Source organism: Octodon degus, unplaced genomic scaffold (assembly GCF_000260255.1).
Source record: "Octodon degus isolate 3935 unplaced genomic scaffold, OctDeg1.0 scaffold00052, whole genome shotgun sequence".
Taxonomy (NCBI): domain Eukaryota; kingdom Metazoa; phylum Chordata; class Mammalia; order Rodentia; family Octodontidae; genus Octodon; species Octodon degus.
This window is the reverse complement of record NW_004524628.1, coordinates 1599379-1615148: the sequence shown is the minus strand read 5'-3', so window position 1 is coordinate 1615148 and position 15770 is coordinate 1599379. Positions and strand designations below refer to the sequence as shown.

General features: G+C 46.1%; 1 protein-coding gene across 1 annotated transcript in view; it reads left to right on the top strand.

Annotated features, from left to right (window-relative positions):
• Positions 1-6: 6 nt before the first annotated feature.
• Positions 7-15770, top strand: part of Ttl (tubulin tyrosine ligase) — a 27881-nt gene continuing 12117 nt past the window's right edge. Inside the window, exons 1-3 of the mRNA XM_023717363.1 lie at positions 7-183; positions 2618-2696; positions 10321-10553. Coding sequence (XP_023573131.1) covers positions 27-183; positions 2618-2696; positions 10321-10553 — 469 coding nt within the window. The 5' untranslated portion in view covers positions 7-26. The remainder of the gene's footprint in view (positions 184-2617; positions 2697-10320; positions 10554-15770) is intronic.

Genomic DNA, 15770 nt, shown 5'->3' with positions numbered 1-15770 from the left:
GGCGCTGGGGCGCGCAGCCCTCCGCCATGTACACCTTCGTGGTGCGCGACGAGAACAGCAGCGTCTACGCCGAGGTGTCCCGGCTGCTTCTCGCCACCGGCCACTGGAAGAGGCTGAGGCGGGACAACCCCAGGTTCAACCTGATGCTGGGGGAGAGGAACCGGCTGCCTTTCGGGAGACTGGGTGAGCCTCGCCCCGCTTCCCGCGCCGGCCTCGGCCGCCCCTCCCGCGGCCCGGGAGCGCGAGCGCTTTTGTTTTTCAGGTCATCAGTCTTCCCCTCCGCGTGCTGTCTCTGGCCGATCTCGGACGGACCCAGAAAGACCGGAGCCCTCGTTTTCAGACCTTCCGAGCCGCAGTGGCCGTGCCGCCCCCCACGAGGACCTGTCTGTCCCTGCGGCGCGGGGGCGTCTGCTGTCGCCGGCGCGCGGGGTTCAGGCCCGGATCGGGCGGGTGGTGGCGGAACGCTGGGCGGGCGCGGCTCTGCAGAGCGGGCGGGCTGCAGGCTGCAGGCTGCAGGCTGCGGGCTGGAGGCGTCTCGCCGCTTTGCTCCGGAGGATTGCGCCCCTCACCCCTGGCGTGGGAGCGGAGGGGGAGTTATAGGTGCTGAAACCCTGAGGATCGTGCTGCTGGATGCTCAAGTGGATAGGCAAAGGATTTGGAAAAGCTTTTTGGATTTCAAAAGCTTCCGAGAGGACCCAAGGCCAGGGAAGTCTGGGGTGGTGTCTGTATTTAGCCTTCCCTGAGCGTCACCGAAGAACGTGTTTTCACTGTCGTGCGTGGAATGAAGGTTTTGCAGGAGGCTGCGTTCTCCTCTTTGCCCTACTCTCCTTGAGGCCGCTAGCTCGCTCACTTGGTAGAAGCAGAGTTGGCAGTACCCTAGCCACATTGTCCCCTGTAGGAAGCGACAGGAGAGAGGGCCAGCATCGCCTTTTCAGATGACGTAATCCAGAAGTTGTCCAGATGGGTTCACCTCACCTCCCAGGGACCTGAGCATCGTCTCACGCTCGCCTCCCTGCCTAGTCATCAGGGGCGGGGAGCGCCTCTCTGGGTAGCCCTTTTTCCTTCCCAAAACTCCCGTGGAGTCGGGGCAGAAGGGGAGAACTGAGATTGCAGAAGAGGCATCTGCGCCCGGGAGGACAACCAAGGGAACAGTGTTCTACGTCTGGGAGAGCAAAGGTTTTTAGAAGTGGGTGTGGTCCGAGCTGGAAGGGCAGGGACTGGGAATAGGCCTGTTGGACCTGACTAGCGCACGTGGGTTTAGTTGGAGCTTTTGGGTGGGGGCTGTGTCACGCGGGAGTGGTTTGAGGCATGACCACGACGAGGCATAACTTCTGAATTTTTTTCTTTGGATTGGAACTGGGGGCAACTTTTCATTGTTGCACAATGAGTTGGTGATACAGAATGATGAGTCCGTGGAAGGGCTCACTGGAAACCCCAGAAATCTCAGAATACAGAGAAGGTGCCTAGATTCGCTCATGTTTCACTGTTTCCTTAGGAAGCCCATTTTGTTCCCCAAACGGAGGGAAAAACTGATTATAGTTAAGCAGAAGTTCTTTCCTCCTTGCTTTGTCCACTTCCGTTCTCGACTCACTTTCCTCTTCCTTGTTGGAAGGGCATGGCTGTAAAAAGCTGAGGTGGAACCCTGATATTAAAAACAGGCAAAAGGCTCTGCCCCCCAGAAAGAAGAAGAATGTTTGGATTCCTGTGATGCTTAAGAGTAGGATGAGAAGCAGAAACCTACAGAGTCCACATCCTCAAAAGTCAGTGGAAATTGAGCCAACCATCAGTGGACATTTGCGTTTTATGGGAGAGAAAACAGCATCCCCAAACCAAAATGGTTGTGTGTCAGTGAGGTTAGGGATATTTACCTTTTGCTTTAAGTGCGCTGCAAGAAGGCCTCAGGGAAAGCTCATAGAGGCTGGTCAACGTCGAGAACGTCAGCGCCCTTCCTTAGGGTCTGCAGAAAGCAAGTTGGGGGCATGGGAAGCATGACTATTTTTTTTTTGGTTTATTTATTTATTTATTTATTTAGTGTGTGTGTGTGTGTGTGTGTGGCCAGCTCAGCCCACCAGGGGGCGGGGCTGGCTGGCATGTGGTGCTGGGGGATTGAACCGCGGTCCTTATGCTTTGCTTAGCTTAGCTTGTTCTAAGTAGGTGCTTTAGACCACTGAGCCATCGTACCAGCCCCAGAAGCATGACTATTAAAGTAGCCTTCTCCACGGAGATTTCTAGGTGTGAATGTGCTAAACCAAGAGAAGAGAAGGTTCTAGAAGAGGAAAAACAGGAAGCATTCCCTATCCACTGAACAACAATAAAAATGAATGAATAAATGTTTTCTAAAAGTCTAAAACACATCAAAAGGTAGTCACAATGTTTAGATACCTGCACTGTTGATAATAAGCCATCCTCTGTGAGGGGCAGAGGAGCTGCTGGAAGGACCATGAGAGGAAGCAGGGACACAGGGGACAGGGAAGGACAGTGGTGGCGCTGCTGACAACCAGTCCCGAAGCAAGAGCAAGAAGAGCCCGCTGCACCTGTGTTCTTCGTCCGCTCACTGGGGCTGGCATCATCGCTCCCACCTTCCTGGTTCCCTTCTGAGCTTCCTTTCTCCTTGTAGGTTATGAGCCCGGGCTGCTGCAGCTGGTGAATTACTACAGGGGGGCTGACAAGCTGTGTCGCAAAGCTTCTTTGGTGAAGTAAGTGTTCTTTAAGACCTCCTTGTTCAGTGTTTTATGGAAATACTTTTAACGCTCACTCTGATTTTGCCCTTGTGCAAAATGGTGAGATTATTTAAAGGGCAGAACTACTTTTACTATTCTAAAAGGCAACATGTGCGTCCTGAAGCTTCCTTCCCCCCTGGGTGCTTGGATGGCAGTTTAGAGGGTGGTGTGTTGTGCTTGATAAAGGCCGCTTGTCTCCTAGGTGAGGCTCCCACGGAGAGCCAGACTCAGGGTTTCTTGCGCAAGTGACTTCTTGGAGGAAGATTCTCCAGACAGAGCTCTCAGGAGGATGGGGATGCTGGGCAGTGCAGGGGCCAAGCGACACGGTGGCTCAGCCGAAGCCTCACCCAGGGAGCTGAAGAGTGGAAGCGAAGCATCTGGGCTTTTGTGCACACGTATAGTTAGGCCTTGGCTGCAGGAAAGGTGGAGCCTGTAGGTTTCCAGGCATTTCTGGGTGGGAGCCCGTCCTTGGAGAAGGCTGTGGAGACTCCGTGGGCAGCCAGCTCCCCCAGCTGCTCGGAAGGGATATCTGCGCGGGCTGTAATGCGATCTGCCTCATCACCGGCTCTGAGCACTTGGGCTATGGCCAGATATCACCAGGACTGTATCATAAGGTGGAAGGAGGCCGCGTTATGCCGTGATTAGACAGGGCCAGCAGCTTGGGGCTTAGCCTTGGCCCTTCATCTCATTAGAACAAACCTCCTCAGCGCGCGCACTTCCTCATAAGGCAGTTGCAGAGATTAAGGCGGCACCATGGGGTGTGTGTAACACAGTGGCCCGTTACACAGTACATACTTGACTGTGAGCCCTTCGCTTTCTTCTCTCTAGAATGGTGATAATAACTACTGCAGTGGTTGGCTGCGGGAAAGGTGGAGCCTGTAGTAATTCGTGAGAATTACCTCAGTTTCAATCAATGCCCGTCTCAGTTCTCAGTCTATAAGTGAAGGTTCTTCTCATGGTCACTGCTGTTATTGCTGTCATCTCAATAGGGGATGGCATCTGCAACTGGGGAGGTGGTGGGTCTCCGGGACGCTTTCTACTAAATAAGCATGTGTCTCTCAGTGGATTACTTAGGTGGAAGACACTGGAAAAATCTGACTCAATGCAAAATGCTGTTTTCCAGTGAGCGCCACGGAGCTACTAGGTTGGGTACACATAGGAGTGTTTCCATCTTTGTCAGACTTGTTGGTCCTGGTGACTTTCACATTCCTGTGATGGCTTGTCCTGATTCAGCAGCAAGTCCTCAAGTGAGCTTTTTCAAGTCTATGCCATGCTGTTAGGCTTATATCTCATTGGAATCAGGAGTAGAAGTGGGACATGATTATTCAAGTTATTCATTTAACACTTTTCTTTTTAATTTATGTATTTGGCACAGGCTCTCACTGTGCAGCTCGGACTCGTAGTGATCCTCTTGCTTTCAGTTTCCTCAGCTCTGGAATTACAGGCGTGTTCCACCATGCCTGGTCTTGGTGGCTGGCTCAGTGTTCTTGGGGGTAGAGGCAGGGCCCACGTAGCATGTAGTGCTGGGGCTTGAACCCCAGTTCCTGTGCTTGCCTAAGCAGGCACTTAGTCCACTGAACTATCTTGCCAGCCCTCATTTAACATTTTTATAAACTATCCAATCTTTTCTGGGTTTTTTCTCCAAAGACAAAAGTAGCATTTTACTTGTATAAATAGGAAGCAGAGGATGGCGTAAAAAATAGCGCTCCACATATTTGCATATTTAGCAGTTATATGGAGGCAGAATGGGTATTAGACTGGAGTCATGACCAGGACTCAGCTTGGATAGCACCACTCTGAATCCCAGTGTCCCATCTGTAAGGTGGGGCTAGGTATGATGACAGTACTTGCCCTTCGACACTGGTGGTATCTTGTAAATGGTGACATGACTTATGCAAGCTGAGACTTGTCCCCCTCACCCTCAGCTTCCTTCATCCTCTAAGTGTCCTGTGAGGGGCCGGCATTAATAATCCTACGAGGCGACAGTCCTTTTGCCCACTGTCTGCTCCCCTGATTTAGTACGGCTTGCAGGAGCTGGGAGGAAAGAAATGTAATCTGCTTAATTTATAGTGCAGAGCGCCAGCTCAGAGAAGTCAGCTGTGCTGCCCGAGACCACAGCGTTCATGCTGAACCAGGACAGTGTGAGTCTGTACCTGGGGGGCCCCATGAGCAGTGTGACCTTGCATTACTCAGTGGGCTTTCTGGGATCTCAGTGGGGTTCTGAGCTGGGTCCCCTGCCCCCTGCCCCTTACTCCTGACCCTGCAGGGAATTCCTAAGTTCATTAAGGCCCAGGCCACGGCCTCAGAGCCTGAGTGCTTTTCTTGTCCTGGCGGGTAGGAGCCTCACTTATAGACGTGAGTGAAGCTTACTCTACATTTGCTGGGCTGATGCAGGGTGGTTCCAACCCAGGAGGCCCTGAGTGGCCTGCACTTGGATCTGGGCAGGGAGGCAGGGAGTGAGGGCTTCTAGTCGGAGCGCTGTCCAGCAGAGCTAGCGTGCGGGCTGTGCAGGTCCTTTTAAACTTCCTGGTAAGATAATTGCTAGGAGACAGGTGTGGTTAGGTTAATGATGTATTTTGTTTAACCATGTAAGTCCAAAATACTGGGCTAGGGGTGTAGCTCAGTGACAGAGCACTTGCCAGCTCATGTGGGCATCTGGCTTTAATCCCTAGCACCATAAAAAAAAAAAAAAAAAAATTTAAAACCCTAAAATACTTCCTTTTTTTTTTTTTTTTCTGAGTCTTCAAAATCTGATGTATATTTTATATTCTTTTTTTTTAATCTTTTGATAAGGGTCTATGGGGTATGTTTTATATTCTTAGCACCTCTAATTTAGGCAATAAGTTTTCATTGAAAATCCTTGGCCTGAATTTAGATTTCACAAAAATTTGTGATTGAAAAAATAGATCTCTATACCTAAGTGGTTCTAACATACTTGAAAGTAACTAAGTTGAGTGCTGAAAAGTCATTTCCTTTTAATATTCATATAATGATGACAAAACATATTTTATTTTCAGAATAATTGATTTGACTTTACAGAGCAAAAGCCTATCGTTTGTGGAACCCTGTCTGTTTGAGTTAAATAAATTTACCAACTCTTGTGCTAAATCAGCATTATTGGTATTGGCTTCAAAGTAGTAGTGAATATACTGAAAAATGGTAAGTTTGTCAATATCAGCAGCATTTTTTAATTACCTTTTTTTTGCAGTCAATTTTCACAATGCTATCTTTTCATAATCAAAATTGTCTACATCTTTTCATGATACACATACATATACAATCATTATTATTAAATTGTATTGCCAAGCTAGAACATACAATTATCATTCTTGGGTGAGGAGATCGTAAGTAATTAAATCTTACCTGTCAGTGTAGCTTGTTCTTATGTAGTGTGGATATGGGTGAAAAAAGGTAACTGCCACTGCCATTTTTAAATTTTTGATTATTGAATAATGACTTTAAAAATAAATAAATAATGACTTTTGAGGGAGCCGGGGAGATAGCTCAGTAGAATAAGTGCTTCCCTGGCAAGTGCAAGGGCCTGAGTTCAATCCCCAGTTCTGCAAAAATAAATAAATAAATAAATAAAGACTTTTGAGTGAAAATAATGATTTGGAAAGTATTTCTTGGGGCCAGTGAGATAGCTCAGTGGACTAAGGCACCTGCTTAGGCAAGCTTAGGCAAGCGCAGGGAGCGTGGTTTGATCCCTGGTACCACATGCCACACCAGCCCCACCCCCAGGACGTACTGAGCCTGCCAGAGTCCGGGCATGGGGCTGCACACCTGTAATCCCAGTACTAGGGAGGCTGAAAACAGGAGGATTACTATGAGTCCGAGCTGCGTAGTGAGACCCTGTAATAACCAAATACATTAAAAAAGAAGAAGAAAGCCTTTTCAAGGAAATCAGAATTAGATTTAATGACACAATAAATCCGTATAAAGCACTTTGATCTCGCCATCCCAAGTATTGGCAGGGAGCACAGTATCTCTAAATTCATTGCCTTGCATTCCTTTCACCGGCCGTGAACTGATGAATCATTGTCTCATTTGCAAGTGCATAGGGAATCATTTAAAAGACTATGTTCTTGCTGCTTTTTATAGTCTGCTTCAGAAAACTGTGAAAATAAATGTTTTCAATATGTATCACACTGTGCAAGGAAGCAAATGTTTCCAACATGTATCATACAGTAGACTGAAGTAAAAAAGGAAAGTCTATTAAAAGCCCAGTAAGTTCATATTTTAATTCAGTATAATTAAAGTCCTGTCTGTCATAGCAAAAAGTAACTTTTTTTATTTGGTCTTTTTTTAAGACAGGTTCTGGCTATGCAGTTCAGGCTGGCCCTGAGCTCACTTTGTAGCCCAGACTGGTCTCAAACTTGCAAAGATCCTCCTGGCTCAACCTCCCAAGTGCTGGGATTACAGGCATGTGTCATCTCTCCTGGCTAGAAAGTAACTATTTGTTTTGTACAGGCAGTCAAACTCATGAGCTCACCACACTTGCCGGCAGGGGCTGTGCCACTGAGCTGCTCCCCAGCCCTAGAAAGTCATTTTCTGTAGGTAGATGCAGTTCTTTCACTGATGAGAAATACTCAAAAGCACCTGCATCGTGTGTGACACTTTTTAAACTGTAGCTTCACAACATTTTTTCATATACACATGCTCAAAGAAATTGAGTAGTATGTCTTATACCACAACTCATCTAAAGCTAAGGAAAATATTTATTATTTTTCATATTTCACAAAAGTCTTTGATATTCTTAGATACAAAGGGTTTGTTATTCTGTGGCCTATTGTGGCCAAACTGAAGATTGTTCATTTTAGGGGGTAAAATATCTTTTTAGACCTTTCCTTTTAAATAATTTCTCAGGGCTGGGGTGATAGCTCAGTAGAATAAGCACTTGCCTGGCAAGCAAAAGGGCCTGAGTTCAATCCCCGGTTCCGCCAAAAAATAAAATAAAATAAAATAATTTCTCTCCACATCGTTTCATCTATAATGGGCATTAGTAATGCAGAATAACATGACTCATACTGATATACTGAGCCATGCATATAACATATTAGGCTTTTTTTCACTCCCCCCCCCCTTTTTTTGCCCTCTTCCTGTACTCCTTCACATTTCTAAAAGTCTAACTTCTAGTTTCCTGTCATCACTCCTTTATTTTATTTTTAGATTGCTTATATGTGAGGGCAAATGTGATAGCTAACTTTCTAAGACTAGCTTATTTTGCTTAACAAGATGGGCTCCAGTTTCTTGCAAAAAATATGGTTTTGTGTGTGTGTGTGTGTGTGTGTGTGTGTGTGTGTGTGTGTTAAGAATCCAAGGCATTTTTTTTCTGACTTTCATTTTTTTAATATTAATTTTATTGAGAAAGAAGTAGCAATGAGACAATTTCAAAACACTTTAGTAGGACAGTTACAGTAATTAATACATAGCATATTGTTGTCTTTGTAGTAGTTATTCATAGTACAAGATACAGACATGATATCTTGTCTAAACATTATTAGTTCTTTATCAATAAAACTTTGAAAAGGAAAAAAATAAACATTATTAGTTCAAACTTTCTTCTCATTGAACTAAAAGAAAGTAGGTATATGTGTATGCTATTTCCAAGGCATTTTATAGTTGGCTGAAGTTGCAAATGTAGATTCTGTTAAAAATTTGTTTACGGGCTGGGCATGTAGCTCAGTGTAAGAGCATTTCCGTTTCATCCTTAACCTTAAAAAATGTTTCAAAATTTTTGGCTTGGATATTTGTGATTTCACTGACTTTTATCATTTGTTTTGACAGTTGAGGGGACAATGCTTATCAAATTCATTTTTTATTTGCTCAAAATATCTCCTTTATTTAAAAAACTACATTTCTGTTTTATTCTTCAGTAGCCAGTTGCCAGTCATTGTGAGTTTGTGATAGATCTTCCAGTCCTCTGTGTGTGTGTGTGTGTGTGTGTGTCTACTGTCCTGGTCATTGGTATTAGCTTTTGTGTCTATTCAACTACGTGCCAGTATTGTTTTTGTTTTTAACTTAAAAATGTGTCCATGCTTTTTTTAACTGGGGAAAAAATTATATTCTCCCGTCGTTACCAGTTATGATCTGCTTAGCTGGTTCTCATCCTGTCTGTATGAAGCACGCGATAATGTTTCGTCAACGCACAGACCACGTATTGTCTGCGTTGACGTGTTGTCCCTGGACAGAACAGTGATGCGTCTGTGTGTGGCACTAGAAGCGACGCACGGGCCTGCCCTGCACTCAGCTGTCATCCTCCAGAGCAGTAAAGCTGTGCTCAGTGGAAAAATACTTCACAGTGCCTCCATTTTTAAAGTAAAATTAGTACAATTTGCAATTTGATTCCCGGGTCACGCTGGTCACCTTTCCAAGCTCTGTATCTGCATGTAACTAATGACCACCGAGGCAGTACGGGTACAGAGTTGAACACTGAGGTGGAAATCGATTTGTTTTTTCCCCCTTTGGGTTGAAAGAACTTTCAAAATCGATTTCCTTTAATTTTGAAATGACCTTATTTTAAATCTTAACGTACATTTTCTTATTCTTCATATTGTTTGCTGTTGGAATGAGTTTTGTCGTTGAAACTTTTTTTTTTTTTTTTTTTTTTTTTTTTTTTTAGACAGTCTCACTGTTAGTTCAGGCTGGCCTGGACTCACTGTGTACCCTAGGCTGGCCTTGAACTTGAGGTGATCCTTCTGCCTCAGCATCCTGAATGCTGGGATTATAGGCATGCGCCACCACGCCCAGCTTATAGTTGAGTCCTACTATAGGCCTATCTTGAGCAGTTCTGTTCTAGGTAGGAGAGAGAGTGCCTCTCAGGGAAGAGGATAGCTTTGGTAGATGCCCTCCCGGCTCTATCCCTGGGCCAAGGGGAAGTTCAGAGTCGGGACCTGGGAGTCTGCGGCTTGCATCATGGTCAGTACCCGCTCCCTTTATGATCTGGGGGAGTTTGCTTCTTGGTGACCTTGTTCCGCATTTATAAATGAGGTTCTGCTGCCTTAAGCTTTGGGGTCTGATTGCAGAGTAGCTGAGGCTGAAAGCCCTCGTGTTTGCTCAGTGCCTTGCACGGGGCCTAACTTTAACTTCCAGCTGCTTTGTTATTTTGGGAACAGGGGGTCTGTTTCGTTAGGCCCACTGGTGCCCACATCCCGATAGAAAAATTACTTCTTGATTCTGTCACCAAAGCCAGGCTAACTAAAAATATTCTTTGGATAATTCAGATTCCTAAGTATCCTTTCCTGCCCCAGAGAATTGAGCCAAGATAATGTTCAGCTAGATACTGAAATACTTACCTCTGCTTTCTACTTCATTTTTTAGCGTGAGTCTGCCTCAGATGCAACATAGTTGTTCAAAAGGTGTTGGCTGAGGGTTGTCAAGTTGTTTCCTTAGGGAGCTGAAGTTCTAGGCAGTAAGCACCTAACTGTGCTACAGAGCTGTGCAGAGAGGCCAAGAACACACAAGGGGGCAGGCAGGAGACTGAGCCCTGTTTTCTCTCCTTGAGAAGCTCCCAGGGAGAGCGATCAACTCTCTGAGTATGGAGACAGAATGTGTAGTACTACGAAGGGAGATTCATGACTCACTCTCTGTCGTCCTCCAGGTTGATCAAGACAAGCCCGGAGCTGGCCGAGTCCTGCACCTGGTTCCCCGAGTCCTACGTGATTTATCCAACGAATCTCAAGACACCAGTTGCTCCAGCGCAGAATGGGATCCAACCACTGGTCAACAACTCAAGGACAGATGAAAGAGAATTCTTTCTGGCTTCTTACAATAGAAAGAAAGAGGATGGGGAAGGCAATGTTTGGATTGCGAAGTCATCAGCTGGTGCCAAAGGTGAGCCGGGGTTGCTGTCATCTTCTCTGTGCCCTGTAGGCGTCCATTGAGCTCTGTGGCACTAAAGTGCCACAAAGTGGCATTGAGCTTTGTGGCACCGAAAGGTTTTAAGGATGTACTTGTGTGAGCAGCTGTGTTCTACTCTGAATCACTGGGGGTAGAGAACGTGTGTAGACTGAAGTGTTCCTCCATGTAGCAATGCCTTCTGGATGTTTGTCTCCACTCTAGGTCTTGCCTGTAAGCCCTGGGTCCAAGAGCACCCTCTCTACCTGTAAGCGGCACCTCACACCTCTTGTGTCTGTTACAGTGCTCTTCCTTTCCTGCCACCTTTGGCCACCCCAACCTGCTCTTTCATTCTTCCCATTTAGTATGAGGTCCCTCTGTTTCCCTGGGCTCTGAGGCCCCAACATCCTTGACAGCACTTTACCATCTATGCCTAATACATTAACAGGTCTTGCTAGCACTACCTTCAAAACACATTCTTGATTTAAGACTCTCATCTTGCTGGTTGTGCGGCTCCCACTTTAAGTCAGAGCCCCCGCTCTCTCTAGTCTGTAATTCCAGAGCCTGCCGTCATCCAGTTCTCTTCTCAGACAGAGTGATGACTTAAAAACATAAATCTGATCATGTTACTTCCGGCCTGTGGCTCACCAGCTGGCTTCCTAATGCAGTTAGACTAACTCCAGAGTCCTGATGTCGCCTACCCCATTGGGCGTCTCCTCATATCCCTGATCTCATCTCCTTCTATTCTTGGCCCTGCTCTCTGCGCTGTAGCCAGACTGCCTGCCTTATGTCCCTCGAATGCTCTAAATGGGTCTCTATCTGGAATGTGCTTCCGTGGATTCTTGGCGCAGATGTTGCCTTGGACGAGAAGGCTTTTGTAGTCTAAGATAGCCTCTGTGCTATTTCTTGCAGCGCCTTCACCCTGCTTTAGTTTTCCTCTTTGATTACTCTCTTCCTACATCTGTATTAGTTATCTATCCATCTCCCCAGTTGTGGTATGACCTCCACATAGACCTAGACTTCCTTTCTTCATCTCTGTATCCTTATGGGCACTCAGCAAATATATGGTGAATGATTGCATAGACAGGGTGAGGTCCATATAGCTCAGGCCTGAAAAACAGGCAGTGTAATGAGCATATAGGTCGTCTCTCTCTATATCTACCATGGTATGCTCTTTTCAAAACTATTCCGTTTTGAACTTACTTCTTCTTTTATTGCCTTGGAAGACCATGTGGTCATTGGGCCTCCTTTCTAACCCTGGTCCAGTAGACCTCACCTTCTTTTCCACCAACCATGAGACAGGAGGGCATCAATTGGGATCTCCTGAGAGTGGGAGAGTTGGACTCTTGCCACCAGCCAGGTACCTCACCTACTTCTCTTTGTCCTCTTATGACCTCTTCTTAAATACTGTCCCCTAATATGGCTCTGATGGTAAATGGAAGAATTGGAAGAGGAGATAGATACCCATGGTGTTCTGGATTCCTCTTACGGATTTGAGCTTGGGGTCAGAATGGTCTTTCTGGGGACTCTGGTCCCTGGACAAGACATAGAGGGACACTAAGCAATGGGGAGACTTAAACAGAGAAGAAAATGTCAAAGACTTGTTGCTTTAAGGGCTGAGGAAAATGAGTGATAGATATATATCCATATATCCATCCCAGGATCAGCCACAGGGCCCCACTGCTGCCACCCATGCGTGACCTGAGTCTCCTTCACCTCTTGCCTACAGTGCTGCTCCCTCCTTGTCCTGCTTGGGGCTGTTCTCCAGAGCAGAGAGAGACCTAGTGAAGCACGCCCATACCACCACGTCTGTGCCCAGGCAGCTCCCCATGCCAGGCCAACAGCTGGCAGAGGGTCCGTGTGTGTCCTGCTTGAGCATTGGAGATGAGAGATAAAGGTGACAGGTGTGACCACAGGCCCGCCTGGACCCACGGCCTAGTCAGAAAGAAGGCTAGTAGTGACACTTCTATTTCCAGGAATGCTAGGAGTCCAGATGGGGACCTGGGGCACGGGGACCAGCTGTCTATGGGCTCCCCTCCAAAATTCCCTCAAAAAAGCATTAGAATGACACACTAGAGTCATAGAAGACTCTTGGCCCTGTAATCTCACTCCTGAAAATTTATGCCAAGAAATATTTAAGAAATATGAATGATCCACAACAAAGACATTTCCTACCACATTTTCTATAACAGCATACTATTATTTGGAAACAACCCTGTTGTCCAGAAATCAGTAAAGAAATGTGTAACTTTTTTTTAATGTTTACTTCCACACAGTAGGACATTTTCAGCTATTAATATCACTATGAAGTTCACAGAAAAAAATGACTAAAGTGAAAAAAAGCAAGTGCAGTGGGTTCACTGTGATTAAAACAGGCTTTGCTAATATGAAAATATGGAAACAATTATGCCAGGCGGTAAGACCAAGCCTAACCTTTCCATTTCTATTTCATGTTACATGTTTAAGTGATAATAGTTTTTTAAAGCTATAACAGCTGTCTCTCTCTCTACTTCTCCCCCCACTATTTTTGCAGCCTGTCTGCATTAGGTAAATTATTTTTCAATAAGAGATAGTTCGCTGAAGGAAAATGAGGCTGGCGTATAGGGGTGGGAAGAGCTTTAAGGGAGGCAGAGCGAGGCCTTGGTAGCGGTGGAGGCAGGTCCAGGACGTTAGGGCCTAGCGGCCTAGAGGTCGGTGCAAGGTGGTATGAAGAAGACAGAGCGAATTCTGAATTTAAGAACTGGCAACTGGAACATATGAGTAACCAGAAAATCCGAGTGTGGCACTTAGGGAAGACGAAACAAGATGGGTTGTATGCAGGAAGAAGGAAGGGAGCTTTGCCAACGCAGTTTCTCGTTCCAGAGCCTAACCAAGTGGTGGAACACACGGGAGATGAGAAGGAGGCTGGTTTTAAGGACAAATGGGTCACGCACATGCTGCCTGGCCCTGAAAGTCTGAGATTTATGATTAGCAAAGCGATAAGCCCAGAGCTTAAGTGAAAGGGCCTCCGGCCTGAACTGTGAGCTCCACAGTGTTACAAACGCTGCATTTCTATGTATTAACAATGATATGTGGGGGCTGGTGAGATGGCTCAGTGGTCTAAAACACCTTCTTAGAACAAGCTTAGCAAAGCACAGGGACCGCGGTTCAATCCCCCAGCACCACATGCCAGCCAGCCCGCCCCCTGGTGGGCTGAGCTGGCCACACACACACACACACACACACACACAAATAAATAAATAAAAATTAAAAAAAAAATGATATGTGGAAACCGAAATTAACCGCTTACCAGTTCAGTTATTTAAGTATAGGAGGACAAAAAAATGCATGTTTTTCATTAAATTTTGTAAGGTAACAGAAAATATGAAGATAACTCTGTGTGTGTGTGTGTGTGTGATACCAGGGATTGAGCTCCGGACCTCGCGCATGCCTGGCGGGCACTTATGCTGCTGAGCTATCTTCCCAGGGAGGATAACAGTTTTATCAAATTTATTTCACACATGAGTGGACTGGCTGAAGTGACACGTGCCCAAGCAATGCTCTGTAATGCACAAAGCATCCCGAGTGGTGCTTTGGGATGGACTCTAAGTGGTTAAAACAGTAGCACTCACAGTCGCCCAGAGAAAGTGAGCCACTTAGCTGTAAACCTGACAAGACGTGTGCAAGCTCTGAAGGCCAAAACTTACAAAATGATCATGAGCGGAATCGAAGGACACCTTTAAAAACTGGATGGACGTGCCGCGTCCATGGATTGCAGAACTCAAAGAAGTGGAGCTGTCGGCCTACCCCACGATGGTCTGTAGGTTTAATGTAATTCCAGTGAAGATCACAACAGCACTGAGTTAAAAACAGGTGTCTGCACAAAGAGCGAACCAGTCAGATGTCCATACAACAAATCAATAAAAGTGTGGTATAATCATATGATGGAATACTACTCAACCATAAAAAGGAGCAAATAAAATAAAATAAGCATTAGCTGCTCCTTTCAAAAGAAATTTTTTCAGACTGGGCGTGGTGGCACGTGCCTGTGTCCCTGCTCTTGGGAAGCTGTAAACAGGAGGATCACCACGAGTCCAATCTAGTAGTGAGACCCTGAACACCCTGTAGACCCTTCCCTAAAATACAAAAAAAAAAAAATTTTTTTTTCAAGGGCTGGCCAGTTAGCTCAGCAGACTAAAGCGCAGAGGCTGGGGTTTGATCCCCGGTGTGCCCTACCAGCCCCGCCCCCGGGGGCACAAGGAGACGGCGACTGAGACTGGGCATGGTGGCGTGCTTCTCTAATCCCAGCACTTGGGAGGCTGAAAACAGAAGAATCACTACAAGTCCAATCTGTGTAGTGAGACCCTGTAGACAGTAGTAAATGTGCTAAATACATTTAAAAAATTTTTTTTCAGCAGAAATTGACAATGCAAAGATCCAAACCATTCTGCATATATATTTAAATATATCTTTTCCCCTTCTTTCATTCGTCCTTTTGCTCACTCCAGTTTTTCCTTCCTATTGAACAAAGTCTAGAATGTGATACCTTCATGGAATATCCAGGAGAGGCAATGCTTAGAGACAGGAAGTAGTTAGTAGCTGGCAGAGAGCTGAGTGAACAGGGCGTGGAGCTTCCAGCAGGGGGTGATGAGAATGTTCTAGAGTCACATTGTACCCATGGCTGCAAGCCCAAGGGATGCACATCAAAACATCGGATGATACATTTTAAAAAGGTGAACTTTATGCTGAGTTACAGCTCAGCCCAGTGGCCTTGGTTCCACTTATTTAATGTTAGTAGCGAGTTTGAATATAACTCAGACTGGCCAAATAGCTCAGCGGATTAAAGCTCCTGTTTAGGCAGACGCAGGAGCAGGAGTTCGATCCCCAGGCCTGCTGTGTCGTCCCTGCCCTCGGGGATACTGAGACAGCGATTGACATTGGACATGGTAGCATACTCCTGTAATCCCAGCTCTTGGGAGGCTGTAAACAGGAGGATCACTATGAGTCCGATCTACACAGTGAGACCCTGTGCACCCTTCCTAAAATACAAAAACAAAACAAAACAACAACAAAAATCTTGATGTTTTCTATGACAGTGCTGCAGAGAACATTCTTGCTTTTATTTTCTAACTCCTTTTTCTTTTTAATTTTATTTATGTGTGTGTGTGTGTGTGTGTGTGTGTGGCCAGCTCAGCCCACCAGGGGGCGGGGCTGGCTGGCATGTGGTGCTGGGGG